The following is a 27980-nucleotide window of genomic DNA, read 5'->3' on the forward strand; positions in this document are numbered from 1 at the left end:
CACTATTTCAGAGAAAATAATGTTCCTGCTGAGTGAGAAATTACATCTTTTCCTTATCCCCGCTTCTCCCTCTATCGGCTCAGTTTCATAGGAGTCAGAAATTACTGTAGTATGAACAAAACCAAAAAACAAAACCCTAATTTTCTCTCTCCCCAGTACCAGGAATATTAATTAACCCCTTGTTAATTAGTTGCGGGATTTTACCTCTTCGTCCATCAGATGTTAATGAAAAGAAGAATCACGAAATGGATCCGATATTTAGCTTTAGTTTCTTTCTTTCTTTCTTTACTTGTGATCTCTTTCTACTTATTCAGAGCGTATCGACGAAAAAAGAGAGAAAAACAAGAACAATTAATTTTCTTTTTTTTCATAATTAATTAACGTATACGATTTTCAAGATTTTTCCTTTTCTGTGGAAAAAATTGTGAATTATGGTTTTGAGTTTGGAATTAGATCTATGACAAGACAGCTAGACATTCCTTATAAATTACTGCTTGTAATAAAATTAATAATAATAGTAATATCATAACCTTTTCAAAATGGGTGTTTTACAACAAAGACGTTAGAAAGAGCTTCAAAGTTACTAGTCCATCAAAGTCGTATCTAACGTCTTTGCATCCACATACTTTATGCTAATGTGTTAAGAAAGAAAACATTGTTTTAACCACCAGCTTTTGAAAAGGTCTATAATAATAGCAAGAAGTGATATCTAGTTTACTAGGGAGAAGGTATAAGATGCTTAAGTATTCGCACGCCATAGTCCCAGTCCCCCTTTCAAAATACAAGGGGGGACGTAAAAGGAGGCCGGGCTATTTCGCCTCTCCTAGTCGGAAAATACGTAATTTTCGTCATTCGCGTCTCGCTGACGTGAGGTTTCAAAAAGCAGTGAGATGCTGGTTGTAATTTAGAAGCGGGAATTAGCTCCGGACCTACGTTTGGATTTTAAACAAGATGTCGCTTCTCGATAATTGTATAAATAATTAATACGTTTGGACTGGAGATAAAGCTAAAAATGTGGCGAATTTATAACTTCTCCCTAGTAAACTAGATATCGCTTCTTGATAATTGTATAAATAATTAGCTCCGGACCTACGTTTGGACTGGAGATAAAGCTAGAAATGTGGCGAATTTATAACTTCTCCCTAGTAAACTATATATCGCTTCTTGATAATAGTATAAAAAAAAAGGATTATGTGAAAGCCCAACTCTCAGGGGTGGAAAGCTTATGTATTCTCTACGAGCCCCTGTAAAGCATTTACCCGTCATACACTGGAGCTCTAAAATTTTTTGACAATAAAAATAATATCAAGGCTTAAGATGAAAAATAAGAACTACATATTTAAATTGATAATACAAATTTTATTTTCCCTATACAGACATACAGCTCTGGCTATTTTTTTTTTTTTACAAAGAAACATTTAAACATAAAATACTCTTTAATTTTAGGAATTTACCTTTAATAATTAAAGTTCTGGGACTTGCAACAAAATCGGCTTATTCGAGAAACCTTAACTACTATATTCACTGGATAACCAAGGCCTTTTTTTAGTTCTTTCGAAATATCCCTAAGCCTTTTAATATTTAATTTGAAAAGGTACATTTAATTTTTAAAATTAATTTAATATTGATACTATAAAGCTCCAGTGGATGCATTAGTGAATTCCAGGAATTTGGTTCGTGCATGCCATGATATTCTAGGCTAGTAAACTTAATACAATATATTTTGAAACTTGAAAGACCGGTTCAGTGCTTGAAAAAAAAATGGACTATTAAAAAGTAACTCTCCTTTTTAAATCGCATTAACTTTAATCCATGTTGGAATTTTCAATTTTCATTTTTGGGGAAAAAGGATTTGAAAGTGATTAAGGGTTTCTGAATGAAATATTTTTGAAAGGGAAGTTCGTAATTAAGTTAAACGAAATTTTCGTCCCAATTTTTCCAGCTACGAAAATTTAGTTTCTGCAGCGTATAAAATGATTTAATTTCGGCGAAACGAACGAACGACGGACGCATGCGCGTGACTCGACCCGTTTAAACACGGATAATTAGATTTTAATTCACGATTAAGTGCAATATGGGAACTGAACCGCTTCCTTTTAAAAGTAAAATTAATTAATAGTCACTTTTATCAAGTTCTGAAGTGCTAATTATATTTTTTTTATACTTCATCCGTAAACCCTAACCCGTCCTTTTATCACAATAATCTTTACATAAAGTGTGCGGTGCGAGAGTTCATAAAAATCAAAATCTTTGGCGAATTATTTGAAAATTCCGTACCGTTTTGGAATAATTTATTTATCTATGCAAAAATCTATACAATTTCCAATAACGTTATGGGTCACGTGACTTGTGTGGGTCTTTTATCCATTTTATTTATATTAAAAAATATATAATTAGGTTGACAGTATAGAGGAATTGATAAATTTATTGTTGAAACACATCACAATTTCAATTACTTTACCCTGTAAATTGGCGCCATTTTTTTTATCGTGATATCCCGCTTGATTAATAATTTAAAGGGTAATTGTTTCCAAGTAGGTCAGTCTAGACTGAAAATCCCCCGAGGGGCTACAAGTACTAGAAGCCGCGTAGGATGTAAAGGTGTAAGTGGAACCGACCCGACTTGTCCCGTTGCGCGACATTGAGCTCTTGATGCGAACTTGGTGTTTGTAACCCTTTTGTTTCGGGCAACAAAGCGAGACAAAGGTGGCACCGCACGTACGTTCGAAACATCTCATCATGCGCCTCCGGAATTTGGTTGACATGAAGCAGTAGACGATGGGGTTTAAACAACTGTGGACGAACGGAAGTAGGTAGAAGACGAAACGGACGACGTAAATGGCGAGGCTGAAGTCGTCGATGCAACACTTCAATACGATCTCCATAATTAGTCGAGGACCCCAGCAAATTAGGAAGAGAACCACTACGAGAATCAACATCTTGATGACCTGATTACGTAAAAAAATTAGAGTCTCTCATAAAATAAGACGAAGGAGAAAAAACATTGTTCAAAGTGGTGACGTGATTTTTTAAAGTCTGATTTGAAGTCCCGAGGAAGACATAAAAATTGATACGCTTATTAATTAAAAGACTTTTCAGAAGATACAACTTTTGAATTAACTAGATGGGTCAAAACTTTTGATTCAGGAAAAATTGGTCAATGAGAAATTTTTAATTTGGGGATTCAACTTGCCCAACTAATTTACTCAACTCAAGTTGACTTATCTCATTGAGGCAAAAAGTTGTATGGCCTTAAGCAAGTTCAAGGCTGACCACAATTTTTAAATTCAGAAAGACGTAATTTTTCTAATCCGCCATCCTAAGTTATATACAGATTCTGGTTTAAAACTCTTCGCCCCTATTTTAAGTTTATCTTAATATATTCTGTATAATGGAGACCAGACTCATAATGACCTTAAAGGTTACACCCTAGCTCTAACTTCATAATATTACTAGTAGCAAAGGCACCCGACGAAAACGTAGGCTAAATATTCATAACACTCTACTCAGACAGAGTAAGATGTTGATGATTAAATTGTCTAGGTCAAGAACCTCCCGCAATCCGCGTTTAAGAACATCGCTATTTAGAATGAATGGAAGGTTTTCATTTTGTTTACCTGTTGCCTGGCTCTCTTGACATCTCTAAACTCGGAATTAGCGTGCGTTCTCAGAATGAATCTTCGATTGGACGCGGGCGACGTTTGATCATGACTGATGCTGATCCTACTGGCGGGTCTCCCCCAATTGGTATCGTCGCTGAAAGAAAAATAGAAAAAAGAAAGAATGAAAAAGCAAAATCATTTCTATTTTCATTTGATCATTTTTATCTCTCGGGAAATGGAAGGAAGGACGGTTGAAATGATATTAAGGATTTGACCGAATTACGTTCTAAGCAATCTTAACCTGGCAGCGTTGGTTAGTTCGTCCATGGTTTTGGTGCTGAGCCATAGCTCCGTGATGACCCAAGCGTAGCAGAAGATCATGAGCACGGAAGGAAGGGCGAATAGGGTGATGACCCGGTAAATGGCAACCGTGTAACCCCACCAATCATCGACTTCCTTGCAGGAAAACAACGTCACTGTTATCACGTGATTAGTGAAGGAAGATTTGACCGTGTTCTGTATCGGGATGAAGGGAGGAGGGCGAAAGAAAAGGAAATGGAATATTAGATTTCTGTCTACTAATATCCCCAGAGCGAAGAAAACTTGTTACGCTTTTGCAAGGAGATATATATTAACCCAAAGTTTCGTGTCTAGTTTTCTTCAAGTACAGGGTGTTGGTAGGACCGAAGTACAGCGAGTTCTATGGGCGATATTGAGTCGAACATTTACTAGAATCGCCTTTCAGTTTCCTACTTAATTTAATTAAGGGGTCATCCGTAAAACACTCCAATCGTAAGTCGAAAATGTCATGTGGAAATTGATTTTCCATAGAACTCAATGTACTTCGAGTATGCTACCATTCATTTTGGAACACGATGTATTATGCCAAAGTATTTCAAACAGATACGATAGTGCTGGTTTTCTACCCTATATTCCATCTTATTGAACTTAGAACATTATAGCCTTCCATACAAACTGTAAAACGCGAAAGATTTTTGTCTAGACTGAAGAATGATCTGGTTTCTTATAACTATCTTCAGAAATATATTACCTTACACGAAGTTCACTTCAATAATGGTTAGTACCGTGGACATCATCTATGAAGAGAAAACCCGAAAAAAAACTTTGCAAGAGTGAAGAGGCTTGAATTTTTTCCCCCTCCCGACGCGCGCTAGTCGCGAAGAGAAAAAGTTTTCCTCTCGAGAGAGAACTGTGATAAATGGCCACTGCCAAGATAATCTGACGTTTCCTAGAAACGGCGGGATTCAACTGTATTTCGCGCAAGTGAGAAACCGCTGCATAAGATACAACCATGATACGATTGTAAGAAAAGCACATTTTTCTCACTACGCGACGCTAGTGTTTTTATTTTCACCTCTCTGCCTCCCAGTTCGGGAGGAACGGTACCGTTTCTAGCCTGTAAAAATACTTCATAGATGATGGCCGGCGCGAGGTAGGGAGAAGTGAACTTCGTGTAAAGTAATATATATTTCTGCTATCTTTCGCGTCAGAAAATTAAACCACAAATCGAAATAAGACCCTTTTTTGAACGTATAATTAAAACGTAACAAAACGCGAGAGGATCTGATAACTTTGGGTACTTTTTTGCCACTAGTGTAATGTTACCATGCGGTGTTGCTTATCAGCTTTCACTTTCTTAAAGGGATACTTTGGTCTAGAATTTTTTCCTTTTTTTAATCGAAAGAGCGTATAAAAATAGGCTTTCCCACGAAGCACTGGGAAGTACCCCTATTGGATGCCTAGTACCACCTGACGGATACCACTAATAGGGGTACTTTCGCGGGAAAGCCTAACGAGCGCCATTACCAGGGATAGATTTAATTTTAGAAGTAGGAATGGAGAACAGAGTAATGTGGGCGCGCGTCCTGGACCCCACTTCCACGGGATGGAGGGGTATGAAAGAAGAGGCGGGTCATAGCGACAGAGGTAAAAAGGAATTACGTATTTTTCGTCGTCCCCGTCAGAAACGTCATAAAAACGTAGTTTAAGTGAGCCAATAAGATAATTTAAACTTCTCCTTACGTGTTGGACGAAGGGGCTATGAGTCGAACTGAAGTAAATACTAACCGTTCTCCATTCCTACTGCTAAAATTAAATCTATCCCTGCCATTACTTAATTGCTAGTATACTTTTTAATATTGTAGGTAGAAACATGATTCCAATTGATTAATCCATTAATTTATACGCTCTTTCGATAAAAAGAAAAGAAAAAAATCTAGTGCGGAGTTTCCCTTTAAGAATTTTATGGACGTTCGGTAATAAGCCTCGGACTCTTCCTGCAATAGTAGGGATTTTACGTTACTTGATACTAGCCTTAGTTCCGAAAACGGGTATGGCCAATAGAATGGAGACCAACCAGACGACGACCAAAAGTCTCTTGCAGTTACTCATGGTGCACAGTGAACGAGACTGAATAGGAAATACGATGACGACGAATCTATGGTGTGAGAAGAGAGACACGCGTAAATTGCTTTAGTTTCTAACATAACCGTGTACCTTATAAGTACATATCTGTCGTAGGGAAATATAGTATCATTAGTTCATATGATACGTTGCATAAATTTGTCACTGCCTGAGAGCTTGTTATGAAGTGACGTTGGTCATACATTCTTGTAAAGCGACGCCTGGTTTTGGCGCTGTCCAATGCTTAGTACAGACTAAACAGGACTAGGTGGACTGCAAACTTAACCGATTGTAGTCAATTCTCGGTTGTCGTTCTCGAACTAGCTCTCAGTAAGTCTCTAACATTACGAAGTATAGGTAGTGTCATATTTATGAAACATATCTTATAAACTTATGCTACTATGTTTTCTATTATGTCGAGTGGGGTTACAGGTCATCATAGAGATAATATAGTTGGCGGTGTTTCCTATTTCCGGCATGCAAATTCTCCACCCGGGAAATACACCGAAACGACACATCCCCCTACCCTTTAATAAACAATGTATGAGTACTCGTATCAAATATTCATTCTACGATACTTATTCATCCTATGATACCGTTATGTTTCTTCCTAATGGTACATCATGCATCATATTTTATTGGGTAAACGTTGGCAGACTCTCTCCGGTTCAGCTATGACTTGCGTGTTTGCCTACTATGAACTACTCAATTCCGCGAACTTATGGGGTTAATTAAGAACTCCCTTTTCTCAGAAATTCTGGCGTAAATAGGCTTTGACCCAAGCCTTATAAACAAACAAATATTTTGATAGTAACTGTAAAAATATTATTATTATTATTCGCGTCTTTCAACTTTTAAGGTCATTAATTAAGAATGAAATTTGGTTAATGGGTCTTTGATAAAGAGCGCGAACGTGCCTGTCTTGAAGATAAAAGTTATTTAGGTTATTGGTCAATAAAATTAAAGACACGTTCAAATTTAAATTAGGGATATTGGCAGAATCATAATTTTAACGTTTATAAAGACAAAACAGTTAAGTCAAAATTGTTATGGGAGCTGTTTGAATTAGGAGCGGTAATTCTTCCCGTATAATTATTATTTTTCCTTAAAATTTGATAGGGCATTTTAAATAATTAGCTGTCCGTCGTCTAATAAAGATTTTATACCAAACGTTCATAGATAAAAACCAAAAGTGTACTTCATTTAAGTTTGCTTGCGCCGCGTAATACGAGAAACCCCCTTTACCCTCAGAATAGTGTCGACCCCCTCTGCGTATGGTTGCCTTCATGACCGTACAGGCAACAAGAATTAACATTTGGATCGCAACCATATCTAGTTTAGTATTTTACATAAACCTTTGAGCTCTTCTCTGATGGGTTGGTTCGTGTAGGGGTTGAGATGAGGATCGTTTTCGTCTTATTTAACATGGCATCTACAGCCTAACTCTGGGAACTGCAAACGAAGTTTACTTTGGGGTTTTATCTACGAACTTTTGGTTATATCCTAATGTATTTGCTTCATCGTGGCCTTAAACTTGAGCTAATTGGATGGTGAAATTTCTTTAATGTAGTAGATGAATGCATGGTTCCAATTTTAAATGTATTCTACGCCTTCGAAGTGTACTTGAGAACGGTTATAAATGCTATGTTTAAAAATGAGGTCAGCTGAATTTAAACTAACTACTCTGTTTCTCGAATAGTTGTTAATTTGTTGAACTTTTGCCTGCTTGGCGAAAATGCAAAATTGATTATTTCTTCCGTAATTTACTCGGTTTAGCTTCTGCCTTCTTGAGACGCTTTTAAATTGAGGCAATTAAGGAAACTGTCGATTCTTGTTAAGTGATATCGTTAACGAGTTCGGGTCGGTTCTTCGATTTCAGTGTAGGCGGGAAATTATAGAAGTGGTTCTGAGAATTCTCTTCTCCCCGTCTATACTGTGTAAGAGTGAAACTTGGCAATGTAAGCGGGCACGGATGTGGGTTTGGAAAGCAAATAATAGTTTTGTATGTATAAAAATATCGTCCCTTGAAGAGGAATATGACACAAGCTCCTCCCATATCTGCAAGTATCATGGCGATAATAATTCCCCGTGTCACCCGTATAATTTCCTGGTATACGTTAGTGACCTTTAGAGACACCTTTTATGGTCAGTGAGTGTGAACGTAACTCTTGTAAAGATAGTAGGCCAAATATCTTGGGAACACCAATATATATTATAATTCAGAGCAAATATTGACTTTCCTCAAGAGTCTAAAGGCCCATTCAGACGTTCCGTCGGTCGCCTCGTTAATTTCGTTTTGGTCGCCTCTGTACGTTCATTTCCCTCTTCAGAATTTAGAGCGGACGACTTAAAACGAGTCGCGTATAGTGATTTTTGAACCAAGACTTTCGAATACTAAAATAGCCCAGTCCAAAATGGTAAATACCGCGCCAATAACCCTAAAACGTTTTGTATCGTGTGTTATAACGTAGCCTACTCGATCACGCGTCAGTTGGTCATGATCGAGTTAGCTATGGCTAAAGAAAAGGCGCTAACAAAGTGGTGCCATCTCGACAGTGCCTGACGAAATTAGAAATTTTCAAACTAAACCGCCAATATTTTACTTAGTCGTTGGCACGTGTCTAATTCAGCGAGAAAAGCGACTTCACCGACGTGAACGTATAGCCTGAATGGGGTTTTATAGTGTCAACGCAACGGAGAGTCGTCGTGCAACGGTTGTTAATTGTAACTGCGTCCCAATCGCTTGAAGTCGAACAGCTTCAAGCACATCAAGCCTTTGCGTGTATTGGCTCAAAGTGGAAGTATACCAAGATGTATTTAAATGTTTTTCTCTTGCTTCAAATGCCAAAATCTGTTACCCTGACAGAATCAATAAATGGTACATTAATATTATTAGAGATATCTCCACGCCACCCACGTGTGACTTAATAACATGTGATTTACTTCCGGACATCCCTTAAATATGCTGCCAATGCGTCGTGGCTCTAGAACTCTGGTTAGGTTTCTAAACTAAGTATATCCAATGTTATGTGGGGTATGGAATTCTATCCCGATTTATGATTGATTACTTGTACCGAAAGTTTTGTGTGCCGTTTTATTGAATTTTTTAAATCTCAAATTCATACGTATCTCTTTCAGGTCGATTTGCGTCGCTTTGAGGTTATTGGGATATGTTCTGGATATAAGAAGCGTTCAAGATTTATTTGAGAAACACGGATTTGAGCCTGGATGAATGTTGTGAACAACGTTGTTCTTAATTTTACATCATGGACACGAAGTCAAACGGACAAAGCTTTCGATCTAAAAGGAAAGGAAGTAAAAAAACCTTGCCTTTGAGTCATCAAAACACCCTTTCATCATATCAAAACAGGATATAGTATACTTCATACGAAACCGTTACTTGAATATAACTTAAATCTAAACGTGGGACGTCATACAAAGCGGTACTATAGTCAAGAAATTTGATAATTTCATGCCAAAACTCAACCCGAAATGTTCTGGAATAATTCCAACAAAGTTGGTTATACAATTGCGGTGTTACCAGAATGGATTATATCGAATTACTTCCGGTTTAACCAGGTGTAAAATACAAAACGCTTCTGCAAGTGCTCGACCCCGCATCTTGGACATTATCAAAGCTAATACCAGAAATTATGACGTTGACTGGCAAACCAAGGCTTAAGGGTGAGTTAAAACCACTGATTTCTTTCATTTTAAACCATCTCGGTCAGTTATTTATGTTAAAATGAAGCCTATTGTACTACTACAAACCAAGTGAATCTTCAATGCTTGTCTCTTTTACCAAAATATATTTTAAAAGACAAAATAGCCCAATTCAAAATTTGCAAATTATACAGTATTAAGGTGTATTTTATCAGCTATTTCAGCACACAAATTTCCATAAAGCGCTTGCTTCCAATCGCTAAGGTATCTCAATGTAGGTACTTAAAGTTTTGTCAATCCCTGAAATCCATATAAAGATACCTCTTGAATTATTCTTAGTATAAGAATTGTAAAAATCCCCTCATATTTATCTCTATCCGCTTTCATTCATTTGGCGTGTCGTTATCTCGAAACTCGAGCGTCTCCTTTTAACCCCCATTCTTCGCGACTTCGTGGAAAATTTCCATATTTGAGGAAACTCAACTGAAACTTTGGGAGGCTAGAAGGAGATTAACAGGAATAAAGACGTTAAACCTCGTTAAGGAACTTTGGTGTGATGGGGTTTGGGTTGGTTCGGAATAAAGAGCTGGAAAGTTTACGCCATTTTGACTTGTCTAAAAAACTAGACTCTAGGCGCTTCTTATGCCAGGTACATTTGCATTTCAATAAATATAAGTGCCTAAGGAAGAAATCGTGAATTTGTTAAAATTATCCGTGATTGTTGAACGTATGTGTACTCGAGGGAGATTAATTTAAATTTAAGGTGTGGTATGATCGAAGTAATGTGGGTTCTATGAGCGATTTTGAGTCAAAAGTGTGCTGTGACATTTTACCGTCAGAGCCACCGTGTACATGTTATGTGATCCCCTTTACTTAAATTAGCGTTGTCTTTCAGTTTCATACTTAAATTTAAAGGGGCCATCCCTAAAATACTCCAAAGGTCATAACTTAAACGGTGACCCTTGGGCCAAATGTTGTAGAAGTTACATTTTCGACTCAAAATTGATTTCCCATAGAACTAATTATATGCTTTGGTTTTGCCATCCTTTATGGAACACCCCCTATAAAACGTTTGTTTGATTCCTTAAGTCTTTGCTGAGATTTTAGTCGTCTTTCCAATTATAGTTTGAAAAAGATATTCGCGGCAGAATGAAACGTATTCTTAGAATTTTTAGAGACCTGTACATGTCTGCACTTACCCTAAGAAATGATTGAATGACTCCCCTAGACTCTCTAAGAACGGAGGGATTTAAAATAAAGCCTGATTTGCATGAAAATGGTTCAGGGAATCAAGTACTCTGAATTTTAGTATTACCTCGATGGACCCTAAGTCTTGCCTTATAGTTTTTTATTTTGCCTCTCTTAAAAAGTACTTTTTTTGTTGGTTCCTTGGGTGTTCATTTGCCAGAATCCTTATTATTATCCAAAGCCCATAACGGGACGGCAAAGTATTGAAAATCATTCACTTTTCGAGGATTTACCATTTTCTAATTTCGCGTTTAAAATATCGATTTAAATATGTATCGTAGATGTTAAATTTTTGATCCATGGTGTTTTATTTATAACTTTTGGTTTATTTAAATAAGGAACGAAGTTTATACTTCATCGTGTAGTTCTTATTTTGCATAATAAGCCTTCTTATTATGTTCATTGTGAAAACATTTTCGAGCTCCGGTGTATGGCGGGTAAATGTTTTACAGGGGCTGGTAGAGAATACGTTAGGTTTCAACCCCTGCGAGTTGGGCTTTCTTAGAATAATTTTATTATTATTACCATAGACCCATTTTAAACGTCGGAGGTAAAAACAGAGTCTGGCGTTTGATCACATTGTTTTTTTAAGACATTAACATCCTGTATGTGGGCCACAGAGACGTTAAATATGACTTCAAAGAAAACTTAGTTTACTGGACTGATGTCTTTGAAGCCTTGTCAAACGTTTTTGGATCAATAGAGCGGAAGTTCCGTCTTAAACCTATATCAAGCCCTCTTTGATCAAGCAGACAGTGCTGTGACCCCCTCCTCTTTGGAAAATGGTCTTTTTATGAATAAATTGATATGTAAAAGCCAAACATCACTTCCACATCGAGATCGAATTTTCATCTTTATGAAAATTAATTAACTTCATTGTTAAGTATGGACAGATTAAAACGCCTGATTTAAGACCAGATTTCGGTGTCTTTCAATGTTATTAGCGACTATACATACATTTTCTCACAGAATGAAATAGAAAGAGCATAAAATTACTGATTAGAAAAGAAAACAAAGGTTCCTAAGACTCTAAGACTCTTATAAAACAAAGCCGGAAATTTATTTGGGATCGGAATTTATAGGGAACCCTTTTTTTTACTTCTTCTCCTCTTTCTTATCGGCTGTAATGCTATATCTTTTTTTTTAATTAAGCTTGTGTATAATTAATTTCTTGGTTCAATCCCATGCCTTCGAGCTTTTTCAATACCCTTCTTTTGTACCGGTGTTTTTTTTCTTCTTTAATTTTCACTTCCATTGACTTTTAGTTTTATAATGCGGGCCAGTTCCAATATCAGGTTGTTTAAATAATTGAAAACGGGGTAAACACCTTCGCAAGAATGTCACGTGATAACAGACCGAGAGCTTTCTTTTGTAATTATCGTAAACATTGGATAGAGATACAGGGTGTTTCTGAGACGTTAGTTATATATTAAAGGGTGTGTCTTTTTTTGGTCAAACAATATTTAGTTACGTCGGAGATATGGGCTTCCAAACATTGATTGGTCCCTAAAAGAAGGAAATATATAGCCACACAATGCGGTGTAATAAGCTTTACTTTACCAGCGTCCGCACACTTCTACACATTTAATCTTACATTTGTGCTATAGATAAATGTTCAGTGTGGTTCTTAGATTGTGAATTCTATTTCCTTGTTTTAGGGGACAATCAATGTTTGGGAGCCCGTATTTCTCCGAAACTAAATTTTGTAGACCCCATTTTCTTTGACATTTTCCAAGCACCAGGGTTCGTACGGAACCTGGATAACCTGGAAAACCTGGATAAGTCAGGGATATGGAAAATAGGAGCAAAAGTCAGGGATATGCATGTCAGGGATTTCGTTTGGTATATCAAACCATCCTTCGACCAATGCTAAATATGAGACAGGTGTGATGAAGTGGGCTCTGGTAAACACCTTAAAATGGTCAGGGATATTGCCAAAATTTGGTCAGGGATAACCTGGAAAAGTCAGGGATTTTAAAGGTAAACATTTCGTACGAACCCTGAGGCTGCACTCAGTTTGAAGTTCAGAACACACCCTTTTCAGTTATGGCAGACTTATCAGAAAAACACCCTGAATATAGAGAAATATTAAACGCTTGTTTAGCATCGCTTTTCCAAATTCTTTCGAAAATCCCAGTCTAATTTCATTCATTGTTTTCTAAAAAGGGGTATTTTAAAGACTGAAACCTTTCCATATGTAAGACTTGTGTCGACTCTGTAATCAACGGTCCCTTGTAATTAGAAAAGGGAGCGCCGAAATTTAGTTAAGAGTAAGTTTTCTCTACGGTAAACAAGGTTCTATATAAACCTTTTTCGTAGAGACTTTTAAATCCTCTTGGAATTTATTTTTGCCTGAAGCCAGTAAGACTCTGCAAATACGTAGACCTGTGCCGGGTGTCGCGGTCGATGCGCCGAAATTTTTTCCGTTTTAATTTTAAGATATCCTTTTTCCAGGTGCTAAAAATTGATTTTTTCCCACACCTTTAAAGTCTAGTTCGCACTTGACGTAAAGCTTAGTTCCCTTTTGACCGAAAACACAACGGAAACACTGCGTAAGTACCTCTGCGGTAAAACATCTCTGACCTTCATTTGGTAGAAGTAAGCTCCCTATACCATCAAGGGAAAATCAAAGGCCAAGGCTTAAGTTCTTCTGGCTCCGAGTCCCAATTTCGTCTCGTGGCACGTGACTACCGGTCGACCGCCCTTTTTTGTCTGAATTCAGTCGTATGTGTGAACCGAACTAAAATCTTGCCGTCGAATTGCTGCGTAAAACTCAATTTCGGTCGTCATTTTCGGTCAAGTGGGAACCTAGCTTTAAACAAATAAGTAAATGTCATATGCGTGAACTGAACTTGTTATCATGCCGTCAGGGGTATGCGTCGTATGTGTGAACCGAACTAAAATCTTGCCGTCGAATTGCTGCGTAAAACTCAATTTCGGTCGTCATTTTCGGTCAAATGGGAACCTAGCTTTAAACAAATAAGTAAATGTCATATGCGTGAACTAAACTTGTTATCTTGCCGTCAGGGGTATGCGTAAGAAACATTTTTATTTATTTATTATTATTATTATTTATATTTTTGCGTCAAAGTTTTGTTGGTTGTTATTTCTGGATAAGTGGAAACCTAGCTTTAGAATCCTCATGGGCAATATATTTTCAATATATGCCGGTTTAGAGCGTTTTTTCCCCTCTGATTTTTGAGTAGCGCGAAGAACATCTCGAGAAACGACAGCTTCCAGATCCTTGGGTCGCCTTGGGCACGAACTTTGTCCAGTCTAACTCGTCTAGAGGAAAGCTGCCTGAAATCCAAAATCGGGGTGATAATCTTTTGAGTAAACGTGTTTCAGAAGATTCTAGATTTTCTCCGTAGTCTTGAAACTCTTAGGAAGGGCTCGGGATTCATCTCTTTGGAAACATTTCCGTTTGCGTGCCGAAATACAAACTACTCTGTTAAACCGACTTCGTACTGTAAAGGGTGTTTCTGTTAAGTTTGTCATAAATTAAAGAGTGTGTTCCTTTTTAGTCAAACAGTCAAAATGAGTTGAAAGTGTCAAATAACAGACATGGGGTCAACAACATTTAGTTATGCAGGGTTCGTACACGACCTGGAAATCCTGGAAAAGTCAGGGAAATTGAAAATGGGCCTAAAAGATCAGGGAAATTGAAAATGGGCCTAAAAGATCAGGGAAAAGTCAGGGAAATTGAAAATGGGCCTTAAAGATCAGGGAAAAGTCAGGGAAATTGAAAATGGACCTAAAAGATCAGGGAAAAGTCAGGGAAATTGAAAATGGGACTAAAAGATCAGGGAAAAGTCAGGGAAATTGAAAATGGACCTAAAAGATCAGGGAAAAGTCAGGGAAATTGAAAATGGACCTAAAAGATCAGGGAAAAGTCAGGGAAATTGAAAATGGACCTAAAAGATCAGGGAAAAGTCAGGGAAATTGAAAATGGACCTAAAAGATCAGGGAAAAGTCAGGGAAATTGAAAATGGACCTAAAAGATCAGGGAAAAGTCAGGGAAATTTAAAATGGACCTAAAAGATCAGGGAAATTGAAAATGGACCTACAAGATCAGGGAAATTGAAAATGGACCTAAAAGATCAGGGAAATTGAAAATGGACCTAAAAAATCAGGGAAAAGTCAGGAAAATTGAAAATGGACCTAAAAGATCAGGGAAATTGAAAATAGACCTAAAAGGTCTGGGAAATGTCAGGTGACCAGAAAATGTGTTGTCTGGGATTTGAGCAGAGCCCCAAATTGTCGGAGCGAGCTCCGGTTACTTATGGTTTACTTAAAGTTAAGTTGAGACGAAATAGTTGGCTTATTTTTATAACAATAACAACTCGTGCAAAAATGATTCGAGTGAATTTAAATTGATTTTCATATAATGTTAGCAATCTACGTTATTGCAAATGGTCATGGAAATTATGTGGAAATCCCCCACTAAGCCAGTCGTTAACTTAAAATTAAGTATTTTATTTTCTGGAATTTAAATTCGCAGTAAGTGACGGATACCCCATAGTTTAAAAACCAACCCACGCTTTTTCAAGAGTAGTAAAAAACTTATCTGTTGAACCTAAAAGGTTTACAAATAAATTTTTCTCTCGACAAACCTGGATTCCATTCACTGCTAGTGGGAAACTACATTTTTAGATCCTCTTTTTCCAAAATGGCAACTATTCATACGCTAAGAATGAATAGAGACAAAGGCTACGGAGAAGGCCCATTTTTGGTCTGTAAGTCCTGCTTTACAGAGATGGATCAATTGGCTTTATCCAAGTGAACGAAGCGTGTGTCCCACCAATCTCTTCGGTTTACTTTATATCCACCGTTTCTATACAACAAGGCGCAGCTCTACTTGCGAAATATCTTCTTTATTTAGGCCTAACTGTTAGATTACGCCAAAGCGCGTGAAAGTTTTACTGTTAAAACTTTGGGGTGTGCCTATATAGGTGGTTGCAACTATGGAAGATATTCGTTTCCTTTACTAAATTGTTGTAGTGTTTTAAGACAATCGTTATCCTTTCTCAGGTTGTAAATGGGTATACACATATATTCAGCTCTATTTGAAAAGAAGTTAAAAGAAATAGGAAAAATAAACACTCAAATTCCCCCCTATCGTCATCGAACTGTCTGAGGGGTCGGACATAATTAAAAATAATCAAAAATTTTCTACTGCGTTAATGAAAATTCGAAATATTCAAATTTTCTTTAAGAAAATATTAAATATCCATTTCTTGGGACTTAATTTCATATGAGATTATATAAAATCGTTGTGAATTTTTTAGCGTTTAGGCAAAACGTTCTGGACCTAGGTTTGTCTAAGCAAGAAGCGATATCTAGTTTACTAGGGAGAAGGATAAATTCACCACATTTCTAGCTTTATCTCCAGTGCAAACGTAGGTGCGGAGTTAATCCCAGCCTCTAAATTACAACCACCATCTCATTGGTTCTTGAAACCTTACGCCAGCGCGACGCCAATGACGAGAATTACTTATTTTCCGACTGAGGAGAGGCGAAATATACCGGCCTCCTTTTACGTCCCCCCTTGTATTTTGAAAGGGGGACTGGGACTATGGCGCGCGAATACTTAGGCATCTTATCCTTCACCCTAATACACTAGATATCGCTTCTTGGTCTAAGTTTGTCAGTACTCGGCCGTGTTTGAATTTGAAACCGAGTATTTCTACAGCAGTAGGCTTATGGTTCGAAAAAAGAAAAGGAGTTCATCTTCCTCTTCCCATAGACCAAGGTATAACTTGCCCGACCCCTCAAGGCAAGACAGAAATATTTCAACATCCCACATTTAGAAAACCGTTATTTTTCAAAACATTTTTAACTTTCAATTACTGACTTTTTCGTCTGTTTGACAGATGGGGATATAGCTTTACTTTCTAAACATCTCTCCTTCTTGTTTATAAAATCTACGCAAATAATACGCTTAAATTATATTTTGGCTATAAAAAATCAGCTGCTTTTGATAATAACCATAGACGGGTCCTATAGGGAATTCCTAAACTGAAGCTAGACAGAATAGCAAATACGCAAAACCAACTAATACAAGTTTTTACCTAAAGCAGAAGTGAGATGAGACCAGAAGTACTGAGCTAACCAAATTCTTCACTCGGCGAAAGTGAATATTCTTGATAACACACGAACGGTTGGCCCTCTGGTAGCGGTTTCTGAATTTTCCCTCCAAAACGTGAGACGCTCGTGGCGGTACTCGCGGTAGACGGCCGAACTAGATTCCAGCACCCGCGTCCGTGATCCGCGGCTTTAGGTTGAGGGGAAGGGGGTAGGAAATGTTTTTGGAACTCGACCAATTTTTTTCTCAGTAGTGTAGGCGCGATGGAAGCGGCATAAAATCCTCAAATTTGTTCACTAGTGCCAGGATCTACTATCAATGCTAGAGCCCTTCACTTCTAGTCTCATCTCACTTCTGCCTAAAGTAATCATTGGTTTTTAAAAATTTGCTAAGTAAAATTCTATTAAGAAATCAATTTCTGAAAGGTCTGTCAGAAATTAAGGGGGATGTTCTTTGGGTGATTTTGAGTCGAAAATGTTCTATGAACCTTTAACGTCCGGGCCACTGTTTTCGAGTCGTGATTGGAGTATTTACGGATGACCCCTTATATAATGCTTTTTTAACTAAGGGGTCATCCCTATAACACTCAAATCATAACTCAAAAACAGTGGTCCGGACGGTTAAATTTCATAGAACGTTTTCGACTCGTTTTAGAAGTTACTGAGAAAATAGCTTCATTAATTAGTTTCTTCAATTAATTTGGTAGTGATTCATTTTAGTGAATGGAATTTTTGTATTTGAGGAATTCACTCTTAAAAGAAGTTTATAGTAGGAAAGAAGGGCTTTTTTTTTGTCTCTGCTCTGTAGGTTTTTATGGCTGGGTGAGTTGGCTTGTAAACTTTAAGGGACAAAAATAGGACCTACCCTAAATTTGACTTTATAGTTTTCTGGCTTATTTATCCGAGAGAGAGAGAGAGAGTATTCGTAAGCTATACGTTCCAACCCTGAAGTCTGTTGTCTAACAACGTATGCTGGCTGAGAATCATGGATTGGGGAATCATGTAGCTATCCCGTTTTTCCTCTGGACGTTTTATCGACTCACTTTCGACGTTTAGGGCCTCTTTTTACTGTTTTTCCTACAGCAGTATTTTTTAGGCTGAGGTATATGGTCCTAAGGTTAGTGAAGAAAAATCTATTACCAGAACAGTTTTGGGACATCGAGAGGACGTACTAGGTCACAAACGGAACCTTACCCCTATACCATTTTTATCAATTTAACTTTTATTAATGCTTAAAAATCGTCTGTTCTTTTCTACGGAAAAGATATACGATGATTTTAACGGCAAAGACAACGTGAACCCCCCGGGACATTTTTTTATTCGTTTTCGGGCGGCCATTTTTAAAGATGGCGGCAAATTGAGCCTCAAAAGCCATAAGACTTGTCTATATGATATAAGAAACTAGTATGCTAGTGAAATTGGTGTAAACGCGCAATCAACGTTATTCCATGGAGATTTGTTATGTTTCTGACCACCATTTCATTCAACATGGCCGCGGATTGAAAAAACTTTCCTTAGTGCGTCACATGTTCCATATGCTTCGTAATGCTAGAGACTTACTGAGAGCTAGTTCGAGAACGACAAGCCAGAATTGACTACATTCGGTTAGTTTTGCAGTCCATCTTCCTATTTAGTCTGTACTAAGCCTTTGACAGCACCTCACCAGGTTTCGCTTTACGAGAATCTATGGTCTACGACACTTCATGATCAGCTCTCAGTAACCAGTGACAAACTTATGGAACATATCTTATGAACTTTTGGTGCTTATACCTACTACTTAGAAGTAACGTCCCTGCAAAATTTCAGCCTTCTAGATAAAGTGGTTTGGGCTGGGCGTTTACTATCAGTCAGCCAGGCAGTTAAATAAATATAGATGAAATTCACTTCTTTTATCTTTTTCATTCCGTTTAAATTTCACTTCCTCTTAAAATTCTCTGTATTTTTAACTGGAATTTTCACGAAGATTTGCACCATTTGACACCAAAAAATAACTAGACACGTTCATTGTTAGAACAAAATGGCTTTTAATAGCTCTAGGTTCATTTACTTCTTCTGTGTTGGTAATGACAACGTATGCGTAGGTTGGTTTGTTCTTTTATTTTTGGGCTCCGTTTTAACTTACGACGATCAGAACGTCAGAGGAAAGGGCTTTCCGCTCCGTGAAATTGGGTGACCCCCATTATCACCAAAAGCTATTATTTGACCTCTGTCTGGGCTATATTTCTAACGGGCAATCGTGGTTCTAGGTTTATTGTTCAGTTTTCGAGCTAATTTCGCCAAAAAGCCTAGTTTTTGGAGCGTATTACGTAATATTTAACGAGGACCATTATTTTTTCTATAACGGCAGTTTTCTTTCAAACTCCTATTAACGTGGGTTTTCACTTTTCACTGAGTTTTAAGGCTTAAATGGGTGTGGAAGTTTATAACCTAAAGGATGTATTCTGTATAACGTTGGGTAATGTAGTAAAATACACGGTGTTTGTTCCAAAAAGGATGGGAAGACCGAAGTACAGTGGATATTATTTACGATTTTGATCGAGTTTAAAATCTACTATGAAATTTTGTCAAGAAGTGATATCTGGTTTATTAGGGAGAAGGTATAAATTCGCGACATTTCCAGCTTTATCTCCAGTCCAAACGTAGGTCCGAAGTTAATCCCCGCCTCTAAATTGCAACCAGCATCTCATTAGTTCTTGAAAACTCACGTCAGCGCGACGCGAATGAGGGAAATTACGTGTTTTCCGACTGAGGAGAGGCGAAATAAACCCGGCCTCCTTTTACGTCCCCCCTTGTATTTTGAAAGGGGGACTGGGACTATGGCGCCCGAATACATAGGCATCTTAAACCTTCATCCTAATAAACTAGATATCACTTCTTGTTTTGTCCTAAGGGTCACTGTTTATGATTACAGTGTTTTAAGCATGACCCCTTAATTAAGTTAGCATTGTCTTCAGTTTCCTACTTAATTAAATTTAAAGGTAAATGCTAAAAAGTTGTTCCATGGTTAATTACTGTATTAAAATATTTTTTTTTTTAGAAATAGAGCTGCTACGTGATGGATTTGATCTTTATTTTAAAGTGCATTTAAAATTTCAGGAGGTTTCGGACCATGGTCCTTCCTCTGTATCGGCTGTAGGTATAGTAACGGCTGAGGAACGTTCATGGCCTGAAAAACTCCCGAAGTTTTAAATGTACTTAAAATGAAAATAAAGAGACAATCCATCCAAGATTTTTTTTAAAAAAAGAGGTATTTTAATAAAATTTATGGGCTTATCCCTAAAACAGTCCTATCACAACTTGTAAAAGGTGGCCCTTAGGGCAAAATGTCATAGAAGTTACATTTTCAGCTCAAAATGGCGTATAAAACTTCGGTCGGTCCTACCACCTTTTTTAGAACACCCTGTGTAGAGGAAAACTTTCGAAAACCAGAAACTGTAGGGTCATCACGAATTATTCGAATTCGACAACTGATGAACTTCTGTTGGGTTATTCGTAACGAAAGAGGTTCTGTTACGTTAAAAGCGTTGAATTTCGACCTAAACTTTGGTGGTCTAATTCGGTTTCCGAAAATGATTCGAAAATGGAAACACAAATTGCGCGTGTCAGAAAAAAACGTCAAAAACTGTCATAATTCAGTCGCGTTAGAAACATTTTTGTAGCTCTGGAAGTTGTCTGTAGAATCGAAAATAGCTAATCTGACAGATATTTGATAAGCCCTTTCTCGGATTCGTTGGAAATTCGCTGATGGTTCCATTTATAAAAGCCAGAGCACTTAATAATAACGCAAGGATAATAGTTTTTTTCCTTCACAAAGTGTCAAACTATTTGAAACAAAGAGGTCACTTATAACGAGAACAAATTGGTTTTCGATAGTTTGTTGGTTGTTAAACAAAGCTCCAAAACGTTCTTCCTTCAGGCAATTTTATGGTGGTTTAGTTTGTCTATTTAGGTTCAAGTATAAAGCATACTAGATTAATTTAGTTAACCTTCAGTTTATATTTGTCGTTAAGTGCATTTTTATGTCAATATAAAATGGCTAAAAATGCTGCAGCAACTCTTAACTCATTAAACCTAAAAGATAGTAACATCCTGAAAGAGTTATTAGTTTTGCAAGAACGTATTCTTAAGTAGTATAGGTAATAACAGGGATAGATTTAATTTTAGAAGTAGGAATGGAGAACAGAGTAATGTGGGCGTGCGTCAAAGTCCCGGATCCCCTTCCTCGGGACGGGGGTATGAAAGAAGAGGCGGGTCATTACCCGTTGGAGGGAGGGGCTCTATACTGGGCCGTGAGTCGGACTGAAGTAAATACTAACCGTTCTCCATTCCTACTTCTAAAATTAAATCTATTAAGAAAGATTTTTTCCCGATTCGCTGCCATCTTGGGAAAAGGTGACCAGAAATGTAAAACAAACTTTCCTTGGTAGTAAAGTCTGTACCTTTCAACCGCTGACATTAAAGGGATACTTCGGGCTATAACATATTTTCTTTTTTTATATCGAAATATACCAATTCCGGGCTAGAATTTTATCTTTTGCTAATCAAAAGAGCGTATAAAATAATGAATATATCAATTGGAACCATGTTTCTATCTACAATATTAAAGAAAATATGAGCAATTAAGTTTCCGTAAGGGACACTACGCGTTAGGCTACTTCGCGAATCACTGAGAGGTACCCCTCCCTATTGGACGAATCCGTCAGGTGATACTAGGCGACCAATAGGGAGGAATACTTATCAGTGCTTCTCGGGATGGAAAGCCTAACGCGTAGTGTCCATTACGGAAACTTAATTGCTCTTATCTTCTTTAATACTGCAGATAGAAACATGGTTCCAATTGATAACATTCATTATTTTATACGCTCTTTTGATTAACAAAAGATAAAATTCTAGCCCGGAATGAAAGGTCTTTGTCGAACAAACGAACTTGAATTGCCAACTATACTTCAAAAATACTGCAGAATTGCTAACCTATTCTTGCCATGTTTGATCAATTTTCCTATCTAAATAGAATAATCTAATCGGCTTACATTTTACATTCGTAAGCCGCGAAGAGAGACACGCGCGCTTTGTTAATCTAATATTTGATGTAATAATGTTGGAGTGTTGACCTTTTTATTGGATAGTATGATTATCTTAATCCTTTAATTCCTTAATCCAATCTATTTATTAAGTTACTTGGCTATTCCGTTCCGTTTAATTTGTCTTTATTGGTATTGCTCTTGAGAGCTATAGGTTGTCGCTGGAATATCTTTATACAGGGTGTTTCTGAAAAGTTTAAACGGGCCAATGTTTTCAAGTTATGATTGGGGTGTTTTATGGATGATCCCTTAAAAGTAACACGAGAAACTTAAAGACAATGCTAATTTAAGTAAGGGATCATCCGTAAAATACTCCAATTATAACTGAAAAACAGTATCCCTGACGTCAAAATGTCAAAATGTCGTTAGACCATTTCAATATAGCTAAGAGGGAAAGACACTGGGGTAAAAATTTTGCCTTCCATCTGGCGCTTTTGGCGTCTGCGCTGTAGTCTTTTTGTATCATGAGAGTGCGCAGAGACGGATGGCAACGTATCAATCCACTTGTATGTCCCGATACGAAGGGTTGCGTAGCCTTTTTTTACATAGAAAAGGTCTATAGGGACTTGGCAATTTGGGCTTTGCTCTTCCCTTAGGCGCCATTATGGTATGTTTTGTTTACGGAATGCGAGCTATTTGTGCCCCTCCTCTTGCGTATCTCTATCGATGACAAACCTTTCAGAAACACCTCGTACACGGCTTGCAAAATTCCTTATCTACCAAGTTCCTCGAAACGCCAGCCATTAAGGTTTCCTCGGCAAAGTTTGATGTCAAAAACTCAATTTACTCGCGAGCCGTCTCGTTCATCTATATAAATACATTGAAGGTTACCCCAAGGGTTTCCCCCAACAACCAATGTAAAGTGACACCGTGCTCTGCTGTCAAGTTCACGTCTACGATGATACGATCTGTTTAAGACGTCTTCCCTCAACCACGTAATTTAACTTTGATCGAGACGATTCGCTCGGGGCCAGACTTACTTTGCATATAATCATAATCATAATATAATGCCGAGTTATGAAAATAATCCCCCCCCCACCTCACAATCTTGAGGGTTCTGTTTGAAATTCAACCCAAATCAATATCCTATTAATATCGTATATAAAAATTGAATTCTTGATTGGACTTGTCAGTCCAGCGTATGAGAGGTTCAATGATTAACTAACAGGCTAAAAATAAGATTTGAAAGTAATTGAAATAACTGCGGGGAGCAATAAGTTATTGCGAAACTAAGGATATATGGTCAGTTTTTGCAGGCAAGTTGTAGGTTCTCTAAATCTGGCAACAGGGCTTCGAAAAATGTCGATGTTAAAAGGTTAATGTAAACTAAAATCATTAATTTTTATGATGTAACTCGTAATTACGAATTAGTTTTGACAATGAATTTTTAGATGCAATTAAGTAGGAAATATAAGTGTAACAATATCTCTCTTTTGGTATCGTAGATTGAACTACAATTTTATAGTGATTACAGCTCGTACAAGTGTTTCTGGTAAGTGTGCCATAAATTAAAGGCTGAGTTCATTGTGGTCAAACTGAGTGGAAAGTGTCATAGAAAATGGGACCTACAACACTTAGCTACGGAGATATGGGCTCCCAAACATTGATTGGCCCCAAAAATAAGGAAATGGCCACATCATGTGGAGTAATTAACTTTACTTTAAAAGCATACGCACACTTCTACTCATTTAAACTTCTGTTACATTATGGTTCAGTAACACTCTCTGATTGAAGGCTGATATGTCTTACTTCTAATTGTATACAGTTTCTATTCCCCCAAAATGTAACGCGTCAAAGAAAGTTTTTCTCGCCATCCATGATCCGAGTATTTTTACGTATTTCAATCAATCTGCGCTTTCTTTCTAGTTGCTTTTAACTCATTAGGTATTACAGTACACAATATTTTCATAATGTAACCAACATCGCTGTTCTTAGTGTATCGAGTGAAACTATAGCAATGGCATTTCGAATTGATATGTACATAGAACTTCGCGAGAGTTGGCAGTTTTTCTTCTCAAACGTGTATTAAGAAATACATGGCATAGAAAATGGAATTTTCTCGCTTACCTTTCAAGGGTGACAGCCACTAGGTTGAGAACCGAAGCGAAAGCGGACAGCATCTCGGCGTAGGCGGCTAGTTTGCAAACTGTCCCGGCCGTGTCCCATTGCACTACAAAGTAATGCGCCACGTCCAATGGTGCGCAAATAACCAATAGTAAGAGATCAGCCACGGCTAAACTAACCAAGAAAATACTGGTGACGTTACGGGATGTTCTGTCCCCGGTCATGACCGAAATAGCCACGATATTACCGCTGACACCGATGATAAAGGTAATAATGTACGTGAAGACAATTGGAAAGAAATATATATTAACCACCCATGGGATTAACATTTGTTCCGGGTGTTCGAAAAATATCGCGTCTTCCGTCGGTGATGACGAAGATGGGATGGTGGTTGTCGTTTTGAACAGGCTCGGATCCCATGTCGTTTCGTTCAGAGTGCTGGTCGAGTTAGAGTCCCAGTTTAGGACGTACGTTTCCGTCATTATTAGTTTAGTTTAGTTCATTGATTTCACTTTTCTTGATTAGTTTAATTACTTTTTTAATCATTCATCGCGCTCCCTCGTTACAAAATAGTTCAAAGTGTACATTTTTTTTTCAATAATTATTTCAAATTTTCTATGAACCGTTATTGGTTGACTGGCGGGAGAATTTTACTATAACTTATTACTCGAACTTATTTCTAATGTAACCCAAATTCGTAAAGAATATTGACTTTTAATAACCGGCCTATTACTAAAGTTTCAAATATTAATTACAAGAGTTTAATGATCTCAATGAGTTTACCTCCATTAAGAAAACCGTTCATTTAAACTTTTACACTTTTTTAGATCGTTATATTGATACAATCGAATGTCACTTACAATTTAAATCTTTCATCTTAATTATACAACAAATCCAAATGCACCGACGACGCGAATAAGTTTCTGTTTTCCGTCATGACGTATAACTTTAGAACTTTTGTGAAGGGGGGTCCGAGAGTGTGAAATATTTGCTACTGTATCGAAGCACGTTAAAGATTGAACTGGACCTTTTTCTGTCTCCTCTTTCGCCTAGCTCATCTTTCTCTCTCTCTCTTTCGGACGGACTTTCTAACACTCACTCAGTTTCCAACCTCTTCCACGCCTGCGCGTTATGGGGATCGGAGCTTACGTGTGGGCTTTGGAATCCAGCATGTAGCCTTAGTGTATACCGAGCCGTTTTTCATGGAAGCTCTTATAGTTGGGATTCATTCTCGATTCTCGTAACCTATTATTATCTATGACGTTAAAAATTTACCCTGAAGTTCTAATTAGATTTTCATCAATGGTTATATTTTCATGAAAAGTTTCAAAGGGATACTTAAGTGTTTTTATTTTAGACGCAATGATAGCCTAACTATTAAATTTGTAAGAAATTCATGGAGAACACGAACTTTCATTAGGTTAGGGTGGAGATTTGATAGGTTTAACAACAAAATTATCCGAGTGTAGTCAATTCTCGCTTGTCGTTCTCGAGCTAGCTCTCAGTAAGTCTAGCATTACGAAGTATAGGTAGTATCATACTTATGGAAAATAACTTATGATTTAACTGTTACTGGTGGTTTATTTCGAAGAACTTCGTTTCTAACTCACAATTTAAAATTTTCTTTAGAAGCTTTTGTTAACCCTAGCTCAGCTTTCTTAATCTCATACCATACTTCAAAACACGCCGTTTTAGGCAATAAATAAAAATTTAGGTAGTACCAGGGATAGATTTAATTTTAGAAGTAGGAATGGAGAACAGAGTAATGTGGGCGCGCGTCAAAGTCCCGGACCCCTTCCACGGGATGGAGGGGTATGAAAGAAGAGGCGGGTCATAGCGACAGAGGTAAAAAATAACTAAGCAGTTTATGTGAGCCAATAAGATAATTTAAACGTTTCGTTACGTGTTGGAGGGAGGGGCTCTATACTGGGCTATTAGTCGGACGGAAGTAAATACTAACCGTTCTCCATTCCTAGTATATTATAAAATATAAAATACAGTAATCCGGCATCATCCTGTTTCTAAGAGTACTTGTAGGGTAAAGTGGCTTAATTCCTGTTGTTCTTCCGGGTCCTTTACCGGATTAGAAATATCTGGGTTTTCTTCGTTGGAAAGAGATTGTAGTTCTCGCCTAAAACTAACAAACTCCATGGCAAAACTTTGGATCCAGACTAATCTCATTGGACGGTCAACCTCGATGACCATCGTTCGGGGATACGTGTGTGGTGTAACGTTTCTTCTTCTTCTACCATTCCGGGGTGAGAGTGTGTGTGTGTGGATGGGTAAAAAAATACCGTAAAGGATTTCGGACAATTTGGAATGGTTGCTATAGTGGCTGCTTTAAGCTTGTTTACGCTAGACAAACGAAAAGAGACAGATTGGATGAGCAAACAGTTTCGCTTCTCTTATTCTCTCTTTTACTCTGATCTGGACTCTTCTTTTCCTGGCATTCCTATAACTCTAAAGGAAAGAATAAACTAAGCCAGGGCTCGTTAAAATAACGATTGAGGAAGGTGGCTTCAACTGCAAAACTAAAATGGCAGCTTCATTGCACCAACGCTATATGTACGAAGCTTCTCTCACTTTAAATTTAAATTAAGTGTTAAAGAATATTTTAAATTCAAATAGTGCCCTCGTAAAGGCGTGAATAAAATCATGCTTCTTCGGAAGCTTAAAGGGATGTACAGTACAATACGTTACGTAGGAGCGATGGTCTATATCATCAAATAGACCACTTCGATGTAACTAAGAGGGAAAGACACGGGGGTAGAACTTTGCCTTCCATCCCGCTTGTTAGCCCATGCGCTGTAGGGTTGGGGGATCATGCAGTGCGCAGAGAGGGCAAGGGATCAAGCCTCTGGAATGTTCCGATTCTGAAGTTTCCTACCCACTTTTTTTGCATCGAAAGGGCCTATAGAGCTTTACTGGGCCGGCGTGAAGTTTTTAGCGTTATCAGTGCATTCCATGGGAAATCTATCCGCCAAGTCAAATCAAGCTTAAGTCATGTGACCATGCCCAACCACTACTCCAGGATATCGTAACACTGGTACTTGTACAGTAAAATATGGTTTCTGACACTCCCCTACCCTATGTAATTTATTTTGCATAGCTTTATTTGTCCAGTTTTTTCTACTTGTGTTTGTTGCCATCTGCTAGATATTCTTTCTTTCACTACCGCTACTTGTTTGGGTGTTTCTTAACCATTATTTCAAATAACCATGTTGCAGCTCCCTCTTTCTTTAAGAGGGTGCATCAGGGTTGATCTTAATCTCGTCTACTGAGTAACTGGCATCGGAATGATGGAGAAAAAAGTTCAGAAGTGTACCCCTAAAGTATATTTACGTGATTAATACCTCAATCAGTTGAAAGATATTAACCCAAAGGTATGCCTAATTGCATGTCACAATCTAAGATGTACTCTGGGATGACTTTAAAGTCAGTATGAGCTAGAATTACGTCTCACTATAAACATGGCGTCAAAGCCGTTTTACTTTTATCGATATATAAAAACTTAACTAAACCTCGGTCAAGAAGTGATATCTATTTTATTAGGAAGAAGGTATAAATTCGCCTCATTTCCAGCTTTATCTCCAGTCCAAATGTATGTTCGGAGTTAATCCTCGCCTCTAAATTACAACCAGCATCTCATTGGTTCTTGAAAACTCACGTCAGCGCGACGCGAATGACGAAAATTACGTATTTTCCGACTGAGGAGAGGCGAAATAGCCCAGCCTCCTTTTGAAAGGGGGACTGGGACTATGGCGCGTGAATACTTAGGCATCTTATACCCTTTACCCGAATAAACTAGATATCA

General features: G+C 37.7%; 1 protein-coding gene across 1 annotated transcript; it reads right to left on the reverse strand.

Annotated features, from left to right (window-relative positions):
- Positions 1-1435: 1435 nt before the first annotated feature.
- Positions 1436-24648, reverse strand: LOC149610334 (allatostatin-A receptor-like). The gene is made up of 5 exons (XM_089859535.1): positions 24170-24648; positions 5937-6060; positions 3904-4118; positions 3618-3756; positions 1436-2948 (listed from the first exon to the last, which is right to left on the reverse strand). Exons 1-5 carry the CDS (start codon positions 24646-24648, stop codon positions 2514-2516), a joined length of 1392 nt encoding a protein of 463 aa, XP_089715661.1. The 3' UTR covers positions 1436-2513.
- Between the last annotated feature and the right edge of the window lie 3332 nt (positions 24649-27980).

Source organism: Phalangium opilio, unplaced genomic scaffold (genome assembly GCF_054372755.1).
Source record: "Phalangium opilio isolate 3A_F unplaced genomic scaffold, DU_Popi_V2 ptg000329l_1, whole genome shotgun sequence".
Taxonomy (NCBI): Eukaryota; Metazoa; Arthropoda; class Arachnida; order Opiliones; family Phalangiidae; genus Phalangium; species Phalangium opilio.